The following is a 19,515-nucleotide window of genomic DNA, read 5'->3' on the forward strand; positions in this document are numbered from 1 at the left end:
TGCCTGTTGTAGTCGTCGTAGTTGGTCTGTCCTTATCTCGAACTTTGGTTGTGTTGGTGTCTTTGTTAACTGTGCAGTAGCCATATTTTACGATGATCAGCATCCATTTGCTGGAGGCAGTTATCTCCCATTCTTGTAAGAATCCTCTGATGCCTACTCCTACTGGTGGCTTGTGTAGGAGGGTCCCTTGTGGGCAGTCACTTGGTCGTGTGATTTCCCTCTTTCGGGGAGTTGCCTCTTCCCCTTCAGTGAAAGGATCGGCTTGAGTGGTACTGCCATTGGAGGGCGGTGGTGGGCTCACTTTGCTGCTGCTGTAGCGTGTGGGAAGTGTGTAGCTGAAGTAGCCCTCTTTTTCTGGTCCATGCTTCCCTCGCAAGTTTCCCCTGTATTGATGGGCCCCCATTGCCTTGGCGGTCTCGTTGTCCTTTTTCATGTGCTAAAACACTTCTTCTACTGTCTCTCCAAATAGACTGTCTCTTGTGAAAGGCGTATTGATGATGGCTGACTGAACTTCTTGTTTGAATACTGAGATTCTCCGCCCAGCATGTGTGCGCAGGGTTGTGGCCGTACAGCGCTGTCTTCCTGCTGTGTCTGTGTCATCCAGGGCAGATTTTAGGCCTGTGATGGTGATTGTCTTGCCTTCCCACAACACTGCGTTTGTTCTCTTTTTAAATTCCTCTCTGAGGTGTTCTATCAACCCCTCAATCTTGTTCCACTGTTGGTTAGCATTCCAATTTAGTAGGGCATTTTAATTGGCTGTCCGCCACTGTTTCGCGGCTGACCTTTTTAAGTTCCTCCCCACCATACCTATTCTCTTCCTCGCCTTGTAGACGTGGGTGTAGTTGCTCTTTTCTTGCCGTTGCTATGATGAGGGAATCTGATGGTACGTTTCCCCTTACGTAAGGCAGGTCTCTTGATGAGAAACCGGATGGTTTTGGGCAGGAGCTCTACACACGCCGGGCAATCCCCAACGCTGTGGTCTTTGGGGAGACAGAGGTTACAGACCTGGTGTGTGTCTATCTGTGTGTATTTGTGGTGACACTTGTGGCAGACTCTAAATGAGGTATGCCCCATGCATCTTTCTCATTGTCCAACCATGTAGTTTTCTTAAGTTGATCTTCTCTCCTCTGTGTTCCTCAGTGGTTTTTGGTGTATTCCCGGTGCTTTCTTCTCCATATTGGTCACTGCCAATCCTCCGCCCTAGACAGTGATTTTCAGAGGGAAAAACTGTTTTTTCCTGCAATTTGTTCTTCCTCGACTCCGGAGCTCTCATTTAGGCATCCAGGCCCATCGTCAGAAAAAAGAATCCGGAGATGGCACCTGCGCCGAGGAATTTCTGGGGCATACGTCTGACATCACACGAAGAGGTGTTTAAACTCAAATTGCCGACGACGCCCAAAGGGGGAAAAAAAGAGAGAAGAGCAGACTTCAGGGAGACCCACTAGCTAGCCGAATAATACATAGCATGCGAATCCAAAAAAAGATTCACACTGCAAAACTTATCTTTGCTACCAAGGGATCTTCATTGATATTCATTAACACTGAATAAGATAAAATAGCATTAGCTAGGAAAAGAACCTTCAAACAGTTTCTTTTGTATGTGTTTGAACATACTACAGGTGTAGGAAAATGGAATCTAATTTGGAGGTGAGAAGCGTCCTGCTCAAACGATGAAGCCGTCTCCTGCTATTTGTCACACAAATTAAATAAACATCTACTCATTCCCTGGTAACGGGACAAGAAGCAGTCCGGACTAAATCTGAGGCAATGTGGGAAGTACTTAAGCAGTGCACATGCAATAGAAAAAGTAAAACAAATTAAATCAAATTCTGCAACCAATTTTTAAATAAAGAAACAAATGTTATGAGTAAAATAAATCCCAAACAATAAAAATCCAATAACGGCAACCAGACATATGAATTTCTAAATGTTTAATTGAAAGGGTGTCAAAAAAGCACATGGCACCAATAATAGTCTAGAGAAGCCGTAGTCCGAGACCCTAGGCGCGACTTGAGGCAGACCGCAGTATAGTCCCAGTGAAAGTCTGCAAGTCAAAACATGTCTAAGACCTATCGAAGAAAGCGACTGTGCCACTTCTTAAGGGGAAAAATCCTCCCTCCGCGGGCTGCTGCTGAAATTGAAGCGCGTTGAGTTGAAGGCTGGAAACTTAAAGCAGATTAGTCCTGCTTCAGCCTTAGAGCTTTGGAGATTTCTCGCAGAAAATTTCTAATGTCCAAAAGCAGAATAGGAATAAGTTGTTTTTATCTCAAATCTACTTTAAAAAATTGAAGCAAATTGTGCATTTCATAGGATTTGAAGTGTTTATTATTACATTTGGGAGAGTGTTTTGTACTTCCCTGGGTGGAGATATTCAGTGCCTATGAATATTGGAAGAAGACCCATCGAGAGAGATGAAAGGCTTCCCATTGGCTGATTGCGCTGTCATTAGCGAGAACGTATGTCTATATTAACACAGCTACAAGGCCACATTTCCCATTGTAAAGTAATGAACGGTCTACATTCTGCCAAGTGCCGGGCTCCCATTAAAGTGAATGGTGTTTCTAATTCTTTCATGGCTGCCCTGTCACATTCCACATGCCCACTAAAGAGAAGGGTGGCTCGCCGTATTATCATGGTTGTCGCGAGCCAGATCCCCTTCGAGTGGAAGCTCCCTCTCCTTTCATGGCTGCCATGCACCAAACTCCCCTCTCTGATTACTTCCCAGATTTCTTTGAACAGAATTAAGGCTCTTCATTCTGCATTTAATCTATATGTTTATAAAATGCTTACAGGGTTTTGAAAAATACACCTATCACACAAGGGAGTTACGGCAGCGTACTCTGGTATTGAAAAATGGATTCTCTAGATGCGCTGAGCCATCTTGGAAGGAAGGAAGGGAGGCAAGCCGGTTCAGAGGACTATGTGGGCTTTGAGAGATGGCCGGTGGTTAGGTGTGCTTCAGAGGAGCTTCAGTGATGTGTAGGTCTATGTACCTGGGTGCACGGCTATTCTTTAGGTTCTAGTCATTCATTCCATAGTGTTAATTTTAAGCATAAATTCAATTTATTTCAGTTCACTTAAATACCCGAATGCCACTGAGGCAAATGTTTTCTTCCCATGCCACCTTAGCTACCAATCATCACCATCTCTTGAAAAGCTTGTGGGGCAATCCTATCCTTCAGTGCCACAGACCTAGCGTTTTATCTGTGCTCCGCCTTCAGAGTTAACCTTGTACCACCCGTTCCTGTAGGCAAAGGATTGCCATTCTATGGTTGCCACTGCAGCACCCACTCTCCTAGCCTCTCTGCAGGTAGAGGGTTAGAAAGCAAACACTACTGCCATCTTGGAGAGACTGAGATTTCACCTCCTGCTGGTGCTGCTGATCCCGTCGGCCACACTCTTCCCATGCATGCTGTGGTCAACACTGCTGTTGGTAGAGAGCAGGGGAAAATGGATCTCTGCTAGAAGACGGGCCCCCTGTCTGGTTAGTTTTGAGGGGTGAGAGAAGGTTAACATGGGTAAGTGCGGCTGGTGGGTGATGCTGGGACATGCATGCGGTACCTGAGTGCGTTGATGCGGAGTTCCTGCTGCTGCCTCCAGCACTCTCTGTGTCGCTGATGGCTGTGGGCCAGGATTTGTGAACCTGGTGCCCTCTCCCACCTGAAGAGTAAACCAGGGGATCAATTAAAGCCCTGCAGAAGTCTGCTAGAGTAGGAAGTGATTTATGCCTAATCTATATACAGCATTTTAGAGGGAGGACTAGGTCAGTGCTGGTTGAGCCTGAGATGTAAAGACAGCATGTCCGGAGTGGCTCCCACTAGTCAGAGCTACGCCGCTCAATGCTGGAAGTCTGCTCCGCTCTTGGGACATCATATCCCCAAAAGCATATGTATCTAACCCATGGCTACTGACTGACAGATCTGACCGGGAAGTATTAGGTTTGCGCCTCAGTCAGCCCACCATCGGAGGTAGCTCAAGACTTCGCATCACTGTACCTTCTGGGTAGGAGGCTTCCAGTCAATGCTGCAGATGCAGTGGAGGGAAGCAGATCATGTCACATGTCAGTGACAAGTGGTGCACAATTAAATCCTCTGTAAGAAAATAAATACAGCCTGAGATCCCACTTATTGTTAGAGATGGTTTTGTCACACCCCCGCCTAAACAGCAGAGAGTCCTAAACAGCAGAGAGTCCTTAATGAAATATGGGCAGTTAAGTTCTTGGTCCCAGTAAGCTTCTTCCAATAGCCTTGTCTTCTAACTAGCACTTCACAGCCGCCTCATCAGGTGCTCGAATGGTGACATCCATCTGGTCCTCCCTCTGGCCCACACAAGCCATGGGTCTGTGGCCCTTCGTAAGCCCCTGCCACCGCTCTGTGCTCAGCCTCCCTGGGAAGTTACCAGAATGTAAACAATAGGAACTGACCTCTTCGCTCTACGTTAGTGCTGCTCTGGTCCCTAGGCGCTGACTTCTCTTCGAGTCCTCCAGGTTCTTTGCTATCGGAGCTGCTCTGGGCAACCACGTCGCTGGTGTTGAAGCTGGATTTCCGTTGCCGGATCCATGGAGACCTGAGAAAGACATTTTGCAATTAATTGTCACTGACAGGAGAAAAGTAATACTTAACTGTCATGTGGTCTGATATTATTGTGAGAAATCAGATTAGCTGGCGGACAAAGTAGTATTCAGAGCAGTCATAAATAAGCAGAGCACCTTGACAAGACTTAGGGTTGTACTCTGAAGTTGAGCTCCTCAGTGTGCCTTGCTGCAGACAGCACTTCTCTGAGGATGTTCTGGCTGCAGATCAGATGCTGAAGAATGGACTCTGAGGCATCTCTCCGAGGAACGTGCCAGAGGCACTCGTGCCTCAGAACTGAGGGAGAAGATGGTTTCTCTCTGAGAAACATACCAGGAGCTGTTTTCTCTAAGGAATGTGTTAAAATCATAGATAAACACTTTGATATTTCAAGGATTGAGTTGGTTCTATAAGGAAAATGTTTCTAGGAAGCAAGCACATTGTGATCAGCATCCGTCCATGGTTCCTCTTACCACGTAACCTGAGGTGTGTATGGTTCGAAGTCGTAGACATTTTCGCGGTCGTCCACTCGCTGCAGCTGCCTGACGTAGGAGGCGTACTGCTGGCCCAGGTCGTACAGCTTGCTGCTCTCACACAGGGTCTGGAAGTTCACCGGAAGAGGGGCCGTCTGCATGTGCATGATCTGGTAATAGGAGATGGTGGCCTAGAAGGAACGGATATTGAGGTTAGAGGGAACCAACCTGTGCACTGTGTGTGAATGTACATGTACAGAGCTGGTCATCTTAGAACTTTTGGTGTTGTTGCAAGAATTCATCTGAACCCTAGGGCTACGGCTGGCGGGTGACTTATTTTTGTACTAGATCCTAATGTTTTAATAGTAAACACTGCAAACAACCTTCAGGGGCGGTGCCAGAGTGAGAGTACTTTAGCCGGAATAAAACTGCAGCAGGTTATTGATCAGCACACCAGTGGGTGTCACTTGTGTGGCTCCCACTGTAAACTCCTGATACTGCCCACCGTAGTCCGCTTCAATCCAACTGCCAATAAAAACTTCTCATACTGCCCAGCACTGCCAGTTTCTCACACTGCTCATCAGCAACTTCCTTACTTTGCTACCTAGTGCCAGGTTCTTATATTGCTCACCAGTACCAGCTTCTCACTATGCTCACCAGTGCCAGATTCTCACTCTGCTGACCCGTGGCGGTTTCTCACTTTGTTGACTAGTGCTAGTTTCTCACAAGTGTCCGTATTCCAGAGTGCTGTTAGTTTCCACTCTGTCAAACATTCCTGATCACACTGTTGCATCTAATTGTCCCTTCTTTCCTGCTGTTGTTATACCCCTCTGGTGGGGAGCAACGGAGCAGGTGCCAGTGCTTGGTAACTCTGTCACCCAAGAGCGAGGCTGAAAACACCATCTTGAAGTTGTTGAGAACCAAAGTATTGGCAGCCATTGCTGTATGTGCATGTTGTTCTAAGTCAACTGTTCTTTGCTTACATGGAGGTCCCTCACCCATGTGCTCATTGGTAAGAAGTATATTATGTGACGGCTCTGACAAAGAGCAGGGGACAGTGGGCCAGAGTGTTTGGAACGGGAGATAAGAAGGAACAAAATCACTGTAACCATGACTTTATCCTATGTCCTGGGCACAGAGAGCCAAGTGGTTGCCGAATGCATGTGTGGAGACCAACTGCCTCCTTGAAAGGAAGTATCCGGGGGTAACTGAAGCCACCTTGGCTCAGATAAAATGTGTCCACATCTTCAAATGAAAAGTATCTGGGCTGTAAGTCGTGGCAATGGGAGATTGAGGGGGTGATCTGTCGGGTAGTGGTGCTCTTGGGGGAACCCTCTCTTGGCTACTGAAACTTCAAGTGATTGAATGTTCATCAGTGGAACACAGTTTCTTCACCATGTACCAATAAACTCCAAGAGGTTACAGGACTTAAAAAAGAGACACGAAGAAATAAAAATCATTGTTTATCGGAGATTCGAATGCCACCTTTCGGACAAAGGCTGGACATGTTTGTAGTACCACCTTCTAGGGATGGAAGCCACAGATGACCTGCTTCTTGGAGGTATGAAAGACACAGAAGACCTGCACCCTGTAGGGATGGAAGACAAGACAGACCTTCACCTTGTAGCGATGGAAGGCAGAGAAGACCTGTATCTTGTAGGGATGGAAGACAAGGAAGACCTGCACCTTGTAGGGATGGAAGTCAAGGAAGACCTGCATCTTGTAGGGATGGAAGACCTGCACCTTGTAGCGATGGAAGACGAGGAAGACCTGCACCTTGTAGAGATGGAAGACAAGGAAGACCTGCACCTTGTAGCGATGGAAGACGAGGAAGACCTGCACCTTGTAGGGATGGAAGACGAGGAAGACCTGCACCTTGTAGGGATGGAAGACGAGGAAGACCTGCACCTTGTAGCGATGGAAGACGAGGAAGACCTGCATCTTGTAGGGATGGAAGACAAGGAAGACCTGCATCTTGTAGGGATGGAAGACAAGGAAGACCTGCATCTTGTAGAGATGGAAGACAAGGAAGACCTGCATCTTGTAGGGATGGAAGACAAGGAAGACCTGCATCTTGTAGGGATGGAAGACAAGGAAGACCTGCACCTTATAGGGATGGAAGACAAGGAAGACCTGCACCTTGTAGCGATGGAAGACGAGGAAGACCTGCATCTTGTAGGGATGGAAGACCTGCACCTTGTAGTGATGGAAGACGAGGAAGACCTGCATCTTGTAGGGATGGAAGACAAGGAAGACCTGCATCTTGTAGGGATGGAAGACAAGGAAGACCTGCATCTTGTAGGGATGGAAGACAAGGAAGACCTGCATCTTGTAGGGATGAAAGACAAGGAAGACCTGCACCTTGTAGCGATGGAAGACAAGGAAGACCTGCATCTTGTAGGGATGGAAGACAAGGAAGACCTGCACCTTGTAGGGATGGAAGTCAAGGAAGACCTGCACCTTGTAGCGATGGAAGACGAGGAAGACCTGCATCTTGTAGGGATGGAAGTCAAGGAAGACCTGCACCTTGTAGCGATGGAAGACGAGGAAGACCTGCATCTTGTAGGGATGGAAGACAAGGAAGACCTGCAACTTGTAGGGATGGAAGACAAGGAAGACCTGCATCTTGTAGGGATGGAAGACAAGGAAGACCTTCATCTTGTAGGGATGGAAGACAAGGAAGACCTGCACCTTGTAGCGATGGAAGACGAGGAAGACCTGCATCTTGTAGGGATGGAAGACAAGGACGACCTGTATCTTGTAGGGATGGAAGACAAGACCTGTATCTTGTAGGGATGGAAGACAAGACCTGTATCTTGTAGGGATGAAAGACAAGACAGACCTGCACCTTGTAGGGATGGAAGACAAGGAAGACCTGCATCTTGTAGGGATGGAAGACAAGACCTGTATCTTGTAGGGATGAAAGACAAGACAGACCTGCACCTTGTAGGGATGGAAGACAAGGAAGACCTGCATCTTGTAGGGATGGAAGACAAGGAAGACCTGCACCCTGTAGAGATGGAAGACAAGACCTGTATCTTGTAGGGATGGAAGACAAGACAGACCTGCACCTTGTAGCGATGAAAGGCAGAGAAGACCTGCACCTTGTAGGGATGGAAGACAAGGAAGACCTGCACCTTGTAGGGATGGAAGACAAGACCTGCACCTTGTAGGGATGGAAGACAAGACCTGTATCTTGTAGGGATGGAAGACAAGGAAGACCTGCATCTTGTAGGGATGGAAGACAAGGAAGACCTGCATCTTGTAGGAATGGAAGACAAGGAAGACCTGCACCTTGTAGGGATGGAAGACAAGGAAGACCTGCATCTTGTAGGGATGGAAGACAAGGAAGACCTGTATCTTGTAGGGATGGAAGACAAGACCTGTATCTTGTAGGGATGGAAGACAAGGAAGACCTGCACCTTGTAGGGATGGAAGACAAGGAAGACCTGCACCTTGTAGGGATGGAAGACAAGACCTGTATCTTGTAGGGATGGAAGACAAGGAAGACCTGTATCTTGTAGGGATGGAAGACAAGGAAGACCTGCATCTTGTAGGAATGGAAGACAAGGAAGACCTGCATCTTGTAGGGATGGAAGACAAGGAAGACCTGCACCTTGTAGGGATGGAAGACAAGACCTGTATCTTGTAGGGATGGAAGACAAGGAAGACCTGTATCTTGTAGGGATGGAAGACAAGGAAGACCTGTATCTTGTAGGGATGGAAGACAAGGAAGACCTGCATCTTGTAGGAATGGAAGACAAGGAAGACCTGCATCTTGTAGGAATGGAAGACAAGGAAGACCTGTATCTTGTAGGGATGGAAGACAAGACCTGTATCTTGTAGGGATGGAAGACAAGGAAGACCTGCATCTTGTAGGGATGGAAGACAAGGAAGACCTGCACCTTGTAGGGATGGAAGACAAGGAAGAACTGCACCTTGTAGGGATGGAAGACAAGGAAGACCTGCACCTTGTAGGGATGGAAGACAAGGAAGACCTGCACCTTGTAGGGATGGAAAACAAGGAAGACCTGCACCTTGTAGGGATGGAAGACAAGGAAGACCTGCATCTTGTAGGGATGGAAGACAAGGAAGACCTGCACCTTGTAGGGATGGAAGACAAGGAAGACCTGCATCTTGTAGGGATGGAAGACAAGGAAGACCTGCACCTTGTAGGGATGGAAGACACGGAAGACCTGCATCTTGTCGGGATGGAAGACAAGGAAGACCTGCACCTTGTAGGGATGGAAGACAAGACCTGTATCTTGTTGGGATGGAAGACAAGGAAGACCTGCATCTTGTAGGGATGGAAGACAAGACCTGTATCTTGTAGGGATGGAAGACAAGGAAGACCTGCACCTTGTAGGGATGGAAGACAAGGAAGACCTGTATCTTGTAGGGATGAAAGACAAGACCTGTATCTTGTAGGGATGGAAGACAAGGAAGACCTGCACCTTGTAGTGATGGAAGCCAAGGAAGACCTGCATCTTGAAGGGATGAAAGACAAGACCTGCACCTTGTAGGGATGGAAGACAAGACCTGCACCTTGTAGGGATGGAAGACAAGGAAGACCTGCACCTTGTAGGGATGGAAGACAAGACCTGTATCTTGTAGGGATGGAAGACAAGGAAGACCTGCATCTTGTAGCGATGGAAGACAAGGAAGACCTGCACCTTGTAGGGATGGAAGACAAGACCTGCACCTTGTAGGGATGGAAGACAAGGAAGACCTGCACCTTGTAGGGATGGAAGACAAGACCTGCACCTTGTAGGGATGGAAGACAAGGAAGACCTGCACCTTGTAGGGATGGAAGACAAGACCTGCATCTTGTAGGGATGGAAGACAAGGAAGACCTGCACCTTGTAGGGATGGAAGACAAGGAAGACCTGCACCTTGTAGGGATGGAAGACAAGGAAGACCTGCACCTTGTAGGGATGGAAGACAAGGAAGACCTGCACCTTGTAGGGATGGAAGACAAGACCTGCACCTTGTAGGGATGGAAGACCTGCACCTTGTAGGGATGGAAGACAAGACCTGTATCTTGTAGGGATGGAAGACAAGACCTGCATCTTGTAGGGATGGAAGACCTGCACCTTGTAGCGATGGAAGACGAGGAAGACCTGCATCTTGATGGGATGGAAGACGAGGAAGACCTGTATCTTGAAGGGATGGAAGACAAGGAAGACCTGCACCTTGTAGGGATGAAAGACAAGACCTGTATCTTGTAGGGATGGAAGACGAGAAAGACCTGCATCTTGTAGGGATGGAAGACAAGGAAGACCTGCATCTTGAAGGGATGGAAGACAAGGAAGACCTGCACCTTGTAGGGATGGAAGACAAGACCTGTATCTTGTAGGAATGGAAGACAAGACAGACCTGCACCTTGTAGGGATGAAAGACAAGACCTGTATCTTGTAGGGATGGAAGACAAGACAGACCTGCGCCTTGTAGGGATGAAAGACAAGACCTGTATCGTATAGGGATGAAAGACATAAAGGGCAGAACATTTCTCTGACATAGAAGGTTTGCATCTTTTACAGATGGAAGACACAGAAGACCTACATCCTCTAGGGATGGAAGACACAGAGGGCCTGCATCTTTGGATTTCTGTACCTGCCAGAGTGGGTGAACATTTGTGTCAGTGTGAAGGGTATGTTGTTAAATGTCTGTGTAGCGTGGCGTTCATCTGTGGTGTGAATTACCTCCAGACTACACCCTGTTCCTTCTTCCCTGTTCCAGCATCACTCCCCCACCCCTGACTTTTCCTACCGACTTGAGGGTCTGGTCGCTCTGCTTGATGACTTCTTGGATTTGCCGCAGAACATTAACTTTCACATCCTCCAGCTCCTGCTTCTGCGTCTTGGCATCAGCTATGCAGGTACGGTAGGTGGCCATAGCTTCCTCCGCCTGAAGAAGAAAGGACAGTCCAGTGAGTGCCTGATTGTGCAAAAGGTTGTGGGTGTGCAAGAGAAACAAGCCAGTGTGACTGGTGTTAAGGGGCGGCAGGAGAGACAAGAGTGAGTTGTGCAGCATGGGAGTGAGCGTCTTCTGGTGGACAAGGGAGGGGTGAGGTTGAGGCCTGATGCCATATCCCCTCTGTTTTGGCATCTGGCGGTAAAGGATGTATGGATGGATATGAGTGAGTTTGCGAGCCATGAACATCTCCTGGTGTGCGAAGGAGGGATGTCAGTGAGCCCATGCACCCTTACAATTGGATATTAGTGGTGGGAGGGAGGTGCCTGTGCGTAGCAGCTCACCCTGCAGTGGATAGTTTGTGGAAAGACAAAGAGGCACATGAGTTACACTGAAGCCTGGGGTGGTTGCACTCACCATACCTAGAGGCTGGTTAGTTAGCCGTGCGCACTGTATAAAAGTTCCCGCTCACCTTGCCCTTGGCGTCGTCCTCCAGCCGACGCTTCTTGTCCAGGCTCTTAGAAGCATTTGTGCTGCTGGTGCTTTGAAGTTCGTCTTCTGCCTTCTTGGTAGAAAACTTCGCTTTCTCGTGCTCTTCGCTGCGCAACATGTACGCCTGCTTTGCCTTGCGCAGATTTGACTCTGCTTCTTGCTGCAGGATGAAAAGTGCTGACTTATTAATTTCATGAGGCTTTATACTCACTCCTGCGTCACGCACAAGCTCATGGCCTACAGTTGGGACACAATGCTTCCACCACCGCTCTGTGCAGACGTGTTCCTAAGACTGTATCTAGCAGTGCTATTCTGTACTGGTTTGTGTCCTTGCGACTCTCGCCATCAGTCTTGCCAAAAGAGTGAATTTTGGTGTTCGTATGTCTCACTCTGAGAGACCTAACCTGCTCAATGATGTGCCCCTGGATCCTCTTGAGAGAAGCCAGGGTGAGTTCGTGGAAGCAGATGTTCCATGTTCATGGCTTTTGATTGGTGATCATTCCATGCAAGAGGATGAACCCTGAAGGGACCCTTATTGAAGGAACCATTGTAAACAAGCAGCAGCAGGGCCTACCTTCAGAGGGTTAGATCTTTTGAATGTACCTTCCCAAAATCTCTGCTCTGGGAGCACGGCAACGATGGAAAGCAAATGCAAAGCCCCTGAAAATTCACTGTCCTATATCTCGCCTACTAAAACTTCTGAAAATAAGAGCACAAGCCACTCCTTCTCTTGCCAAGCACTGGCTACATGATTATCCACAACTGAATGCTAATTTACTGCCCTTCCTGGAAGACTGAAATATGCCTCAGTTCAAAGATGTTCCTGTTAATTTAACTCGATCTCCCTCTTCTCCACCAATAGTTACTTTCTTGTTCTAATTGAATGTGAAGCTGCCCGTTGCCCTCTGGCCCCGTCCGCACAAGACAAAAACTGTAAATAAGTAAAGAAGGTTACACGATCCTCTGATCCAACTCATCTGAGAGTCAGCGTTGCTTGGCAAGCCAATTCAAAGGATATAATGAGGGAAGCAAGGGAGCCATGTCCGCAATAAGTAGCACATTTGTTCGACCTTGGCTTATGTCCTTGAATGCCTGGCGCCTTGGCCCTGCCATGTTCTGGGAGGTGCTTTTGGCCTAAGGGCCTTTACACCTGCCAATTTCTGGCCTTGTCTATGTTCTAAGCCCTGCTGCCTCTTCAGCCCTCCTCTGTTCTGCCCCAGAGTCTGTGCCCTGCTCCTTCAGCCCTTCAATGTTCTGCCCCAGTTTGTGTTCTTATCCTCTTAGCCATGCTTGATTATGCTGTAGTCTGTGTTCTCAACTGCTTCAGCCTCCCTGCCTTCCCCCTTCAGCACTAGTTTGTGTTCTCCCTTACTCCTTCCCTTAGCCCAGCCACATTCTGTATCATTGTGTGTTTTCAGATGTTCTGGCCCCTCAGCCCTTTCAGATCTCCACTGGTTGGTTTGTGTTCACAGTTGTGCCTTCTCTCAGCCCTGCCATATTCTGCACCAGTGTGTGTTTTCAGGTTTTGAGCTTCTCTCTCCCACAGCCCTCCCAGTTCTGCCTTGGTTCTTGTTTTTGGCCCCCCGCTTCTGCGCTAGCTTTTGTTCTCATGGCTCTACCAGTTCTGCAGTAGCTCCTGTTCTCGTCGCTCTGTCCCTGCTCAGCCAGTTCTGCAGTAGCTCCTGTCCCCGGTCGCTCTGTCCCCACTCAGCCCTGCCATGGCACATGTGAGTTTGCAGACAGTACATACCAGCTTCCTCTGCGCTCTGTGCCACTGCTCTTTAATCTCCTTCCTGCGCTTCTCGTGCTCCAGACGCCTCATGGCCAGCGGCTGCAAGAAACAGATGCTCAGATCACAGGAGGCTGTGAAGGTTCATGCAGGTGTGTTCCCCACAAGATGCTGGAGTGCTAAGGAAAGCTATTGCTAGAGTCCGCTTTGGCACAAAATTCAGGCAATAAACCAGCCATGCAGTTATGTCATCTATCTTTTACAGCTTGAAACAGCAGTAGTCTAATGCTTGTTGTTGTTTACCGACACCTGTGCATAGTCTCTGCAACGTCTGTAAAAAAAGATCCAGTTCCTGCAACTAAACTAATTAACCAAACAAAAGAATCCAAATAATTATTTTAAGCAATTTCAAAAGTCAAAGATGCTCCCCATGGTTGATACTCTATGAACATTAGGACACTTTTCCCAGCCCACACACTAGAGGTTATGTTAGGTTAAGTTAATAGAACTTGATAAAGCACAACAAATCATACCCAGAGGTATATCTCGACATTCAGCCAGCACAGAACCAGAGGCTAGAACAGCCATGTTTTCAACATTGATGGCGTAGCAATGCACAGCATGTGAATTTACAATATCGTCAAGCTACAAAACTACTGTGACAGGTAAATAACGTTTTCCGTTTCATTCCCTACAATTGAACCTTCATAATTGTTAACATTATTTTACTGTATCAGGGATTCTCAGCCTAACGGGTAATGGTTCAAGCATGTGAATATATAAAAGGTTCCAATGTTGGAGAACTGAAGTCACAGGTAAATAACTAATTTCTACTAGATTATGGTAATTTGTAATGACTGCATTAATCAGGACTACAGGACTGCCTCCTAATTTTGCAGTCTTCATATCACCCTTAGTACTTCCAAAAAGAAGTTACCCTAAGGAGCTACCGGTATCAGCGTGCACTTCTTAAACCAATGGTAGTGAAATGGCAAAAGTCTCCCCTTTATATGTGAATAGTCTGTTTTGTGCATAAATCTTATAAAGTTGATTTTAATTCTGCTTGTAGAGCCCGGGGAAGTGTGATATTGTGTCTGCAGAAAAAGGGGTATAAGGTTTTATCTCCACATAGTCCAAAATAATGTATTTTAATATTCAAAGGAACTATGTGTCTATTTAGTCTCGTGTTTCTTGAAAATGTAGAAACATTTAGCACCTTTTATGTTTTGCACACAGTGCTTATAAAAAGTCTACATTCCTTTTAAAAAATGTTTAGCTTTTATTTCCCATTGCTTAATTTAAAATGCATTAAAATAATCTATTTTATCTGCATAATCCAGCCCACCACTTTCAAGTGAAACATTTTTTTAGAAAATAAAACTGTAATTAACTTGGTTGTCCAAGAACCCTCCCTCATAAAAGAAGTTTTGAACTATATAAATGAGCCTGGTCACCTTCAAAATCATAAAACAGTTTTCTCTACTTGAGTTAAATTGTCTCAGCTCAAGTGATTTCAGGAAACTTTCAGCAATTCCTATAGATTCCACCTGCATGGTGATGCATTTCAAGGCAAAAACCTAGCCATAAGCGCCCGGAATCTGCCAGACAAACTCTGGGACAAAGTTGTGGAAAGGCACAGGACAGGGGGTGGATATTAAAATTTCCAGTGTTTTGTTATGTTATATAAATTTCTATAGAAACCGGTCCTCGGAAGCTTGTTTCCGGTCCAGGGAAGGCATGGCTTGGCAGTTCGGGCTGGACTGTTCCCATGAGGCACAGGGTTAGACTGATTTGCATATAGCCATGTCTGAACTGGGGTGGCAGAGTGGGCTAAAGAACGGTGATGGATCAAACCCAGATCTTTTGACTGGGTGTGAGTGTTTGATTGGTTCAGATGCTCCGTCCATCACCACCCCCTTTTGTACCGCTTTTGGCCGCCATAAGTGTGGCAGGGTATGCTCAGACGTGAGTCCCTTGCTCACTTTGCCACTGGATTCAAGCAAGCCGGGCTGAAGACGGCAATAATACCAGAAACCGGTCCTCGGAAGCTTGTTTCCGGTCCAGCGAAGGCATGGCTTGGCAGTTCAGGCTGGACTGTTCCCATTAGGCACAGAGTCAGACTGATTTGCATATACCCATGTCTGAACTGGGGTGGCAGAGTGGGCTAAAGAACGGTGATGGATCAAACCCAGATCTTTTGACTGGGTGTGAGTGTTTGATTGGTTCAGATGCTCCGTCCATCACCACCCCCTTTTGTACCGCTTTTGGCCGCCATAAGTGTGGCAGGGTATGCTCAGACGTGAGTCCCTTGCTCACTTTGCCACTGGATTCAAGCAAGCCGGGCTGAAGACGGCTGTAATGCCAGAAACCGGTCCTCGGAAGCTTGTTTCCGGTCCAGGGAAGGCATGGCTTGGCAGTTCGGGCTGGACTGTTCCCATGCGGCACAGGGTCAGACTGATTTGCATATAGCCATGTCTGAACTGGGGTGGCAGAGTGGGCTAAAGAACGGTGATGGATCAAACCCAGATCTTTTGACTGGGTGTGAGTGTTTGATTGGTTCAGATGCTCCGTCCATCACCACCCCCTTTTGTACCGCTTTTGGCCGCCATAAGTGTGGCAGGGTATGCTCAAACGTGAGTCCCTTGCTCACTTTGCCACTGGATTCAAGCAAGCCGGGCTGAAGACGGCTGTAATGCCAGAAACCGGTCCTCGGAAGCTTGTTTCCGGTCCAGGGAAGGCATGGCTTGGCAGTTCGGGCTGGACTGTTCCCATGAGGCACAGGGTCAGACTGATTTGCATATAGCCATGTCTGAACTGGGGTGGCAGAGTGGGCTAAAGAACGGTGATGGATCAAACCCAGATCTTTTGACTGGGTGTGAGTGTTTGATTGGTTCAGATGCTCCGTCCATCACCACCCCCTTTTGTACCGCTTTTGGCCGCCATAAGTGTGGCAGGGTATGCTCAGACGTGAGTCCCTTGCTCACTTTGCCACTGGATTCAAGCAAGCCGGGCTGAAGACGGCTGTAATGCCAGAAACCGGTCCTCGGAAGCTTGTTTCCGGTCCAGGGAAGGCATGGCTTGGCAGTCGGGCTGGACTGTTCCCATGAGGCACAGGGTCAGACTGATTTGCATATAGCCATGTCTGAACTGGGGTGGCAGAGTGGGCTAAAGAACGGTGCTGGATCAAACCCAGATCTTTTGACTGGGTGTGAGTGTTTGATTGGTTCAAAAGCTCCGTCCATCACCACCCCCTTTTGTACCGCTTTTGGCCGCCATAAGTGTGGCAGGGTATGCTCAGACGTGAGTCCCTTGCTCACTTTGCCACTGGATTCAAGCAAGCCGGGCTGAAGACGGCTGTAATGCCAGAAACCGGTCCTCGGAAGCTTGTTTCCGGTCCAGGGAAGGCATGGCTTGGCAGTTCGGGCTGGACTGTTCCCATGAGGCACAGGGTTAAACTGATTTGCATATAGCCATGTCTGAACTAGGGTGGCAGAGTGGGCTAAAGAACGGTGATGGATCAAACCCAGATCTTTTGACTGGGTGTGAGTGTTTGATTGGTTCAGATGCTCCGTCCATCACCACCCCCTTTTGTACCGCTTTTGGCCGCCATAAGTGTGGCAGGGTATGCTCAGACGTGAGTCCCTTGCTCACTTTGCCACTGGATTCAAGCAAGCCGGGCTGAAGACGGCTGTAATGCCAGAAACCGGTCCTCGGAAGCTTGTTTCCGGTCCAGGGAAGGCATGGCTTGGCAGTTCGGGCTGGACTGTTCCCATGCGGCACAGGGTCAGACTGATTTGCATATAGCCATGCCTGAGCTGGGGTGGCAGAGTGGGCTAAAGAACAGTGATGGATCAAACCCAGATCTTTTGACTGGATGTGAGTGTTTGATTGGTTCAGATGCTCCGTCCATCACCACCCCCTTTTGTACCGCTTTTGGCCGCCATAAGTGTGGCAGGGTATGCTCAAACGTGAGTCCCTTGCTCATTTTGCCACTGGATTCAAGCAAGCCGGGCTGAAGACGGCTGTAATGCCAGAAACCGGTCCTCGGAAGCTTGTTTCCGGTCCAGGGAAGGCATGGCTTGGCAGTTCGGGCTGGACTGTTCCCATGAGGCACAGGGTCAGACTGATTTGCATATAGCCATGTCTGAACTGGGGTGGCAGAGTGGGCTAAAGAACGGTGATGGATCAAACCCAGATCTTTTGACTGGGTGTGAGTGCTTGATTGTTCAGATGCTCCGTCCATCACCACCCCCTTTTGTACCGCTTTTGGCCGCCATAAGTGTGGCAGGGTATGCTCAGACGTGAGTCCCTTGCTCACTTTGCCACTGGATTCAAGCAAGCCGGGCTGAAGACGGCTGTAATGCCAGAAACCGGTCCTCGGAAGCTTGTTCCGGTCCAGGGAAGGCATGGCTTGGCAGTTCGGGCTGGACTGTTCCCATGAGGCACAGGGTCAGACTGATTTGCATATAGCCATGTCTGAACTGGGGTGGCAGAGTGGGCTAAAGAACGGTGATGGATCAAACCCAGATCTTTTGACTGGGTGTGAGTGTTTGATTTGTTCAGATGCTCCGTCCATCACCACCCCCTTTTGTACTGCTTTTGGCCGCCATAAGTGTGGCAGGGTATGCTCAGACGTGAGTCCCTTGCTCACTTTGCCACTGGATTCAAGCAAGCCGGGCTGAAGACGGCTGTAATGCCAGAAACCGGTCCTCGGAAGCTTGTTTCCGGTCCAGGGAAGGCATGGCTTGGCAGTCGGGCTGGACTGTTCCCATGAGGCACAGGGTCAGACTGATTTGCATATAGCCATGTCTGAACTGGGGTGGCAGAGTGGGCTAAAGAACGGTGCTGGATCAAACCCAGATCTTTTGACTGGGTGTGAGTGTTTGATTGGTTCAGAAGCTCCGTCCATCACCACCCCCTTTTGTACCGCTTTTGGCCGCAATAAGTGTGGCAGGGTATGCTCAGACGTGAGTCCCTTGCTTTCATTTGCCACTGGATTCAAGCAAGCCGGGCTGAAGACGGCTGTAATGCCAGAAACCGGTCCTCAGAAGCTTGTTTCCGGTCCAGGGAAGGCATGGCTTGGCAGTTCGGGCTGGACTGTTCCCATAAGGCACAGGGTCAGACTGATTTGCATATAGCTATGTCTGAACTGGGGTGGCAGAGTGGGCTAAAGAACGGTGATGGATCAAACCCAGATCTTTTGACTGGGTGTGAGTGTTTGATTGGTTCAGATGCTCCGTCCATCACCACCCCCTTTTGTACCGCTTTTGGCCGCCATAAGTGTGGCAGGGTATGCTCAGACGTGAGTCCCTTGCTCACTTTGCCACTGGATTCAAGCAAGCCGGGCTGAAGACGGCTTTAATGCCAGAAACCGGTCCTCGGAAGCTTGTTTCCGGTCCAGGGAAGGCATGGCTTGGCAGTTCGGGCTGGACTGTTCCCATGAGGCACAGGGTCAGACTGATTTGCATATAGCCATGTCTGAACTGGGGTGGCAGAGTGGGCTAAAGAACGGTGATGGATCAAACCCAGATCTTTTCACTGGGTGTGAGTGTTTGATTGGTTCAGATGCTCCGTCCATCACCACCCCCTTTTGTACCGCTTTTGGCCGCCATAAGTGTGGCAGGGTATGCTCAGACGTGAGTCCCTTGCTCACTTTGCCACTGGATTCAAGCAAGCCGGGCTGAAGACGGCTGTAATGCCAGAAACCGGTCCTCGGAAGCTTGTTTCCGGTCCAGGGAAGGCATGGCTTGGTAGTTCGGGCTGGACTGTTCCCATGAGGCACAGGGTCAGACTGATTTGCATATGGCCATGTCTGAACTGGGGTGGCAGAGTGGGCTAAAGAACGGTGATGGATCAAACCCAGATCTTTTGACTGGGTGTGAGTGTTTGATTGGTTCAGATGCTCTGTCCATCACCACCCCCTTTTGTACCGATATAAATTTCTAAAGCACAAACAATTACCCGGAGGTATTGAGGCACAAGCTCTGTTAAGCGGGCATAGGAATTGTCCATAGTTGCAGAAAAGCCTGTTTTTTTTAGGTCTCGTCTAGACAGTGCGTGTGCGCTGTCTCTCGGAGACATGCTGTATCTACAATATGGACTTCAAGCACCTCCCATCTTTTTCATTGGTTCCTCTTAGTATACTTTTTAAATGATGGCTTTTGTTAGGTGAATTTGCTTAGTAGTCCCTCCTTTTGGAATTTTGTACCCTCCCATTACGACGGCCCCTGTTACATGTGCTCTTACTCTTATTTAGGATACTTTGAGAGCACTCTTTTTAGGTCTCGCCAAGGTAGCGTATGTCCTGTCTCTTTGAGACATGCTGTATTCAGGGTAT

General features: G+C 48.3%; 1 protein-coding gene across 8 annotated transcripts in view; it reads right to left on the bottom strand.

The window, feature by feature from the left end:
* ARHGAP45 (Rho GTPase activating protein 45) overlaps positions 1-19,515 on the bottom strand; it is a 182,127-nt gene that overhangs the window by 35,527 nt on the left and 127,085 nt on the right. For 4 of the 8 annotated variants that reach the window (XR_013603644.1, XR_013603643.1, XM_078669838.1 and 1 more), the window contains exons 10-15: positions 13,200-13,280; positions 11,430-11,609; positions 10,814-10,951; positions 5,045-5,235; positions 4,424-4,566; positions 3,562-3,660 (exon numbers count right to left, since the gene is read on the bottom strand). Coding sequence is in view for 4 of the 8 variants with exons in the window: in XM_078669838.1 (XP_078525964.1) it covers positions 3,562-3,660; positions 4,424-4,566; positions 5,045-5,235; positions 10,814-10,951; positions 11,430-11,609; positions 13,200-13,280 (832 nt within the window). In the remaining 4 variants the exon portion in view is untranslated. The remainder of the gene's footprint in view (positions 1-3,561; positions 3,661-4,423; positions 4,567-5,044; positions 5,236-10,813; positions 10,952-11,429; positions 11,610-13,199; positions 13,281-19,515) is intronic. The other 4 variants (XR_013603646.1, XR_013603645.1, XM_078669839.1 and 1 more) reach the window with 1 other exon arrangement.

The sequence above is a fragment of the Lissotriton helveticus genome, chromosome 12 (assembly GCF_964261635.1).
Source record: "Lissotriton helveticus chromosome 12, aLisHel1.1, whole genome shotgun sequence".
Classification (NCBI taxonomy): Eukaryota; Metazoa; Chordata; class Amphibia; order Caudata; family Salamandridae; genus Lissotriton; species Lissotriton helveticus.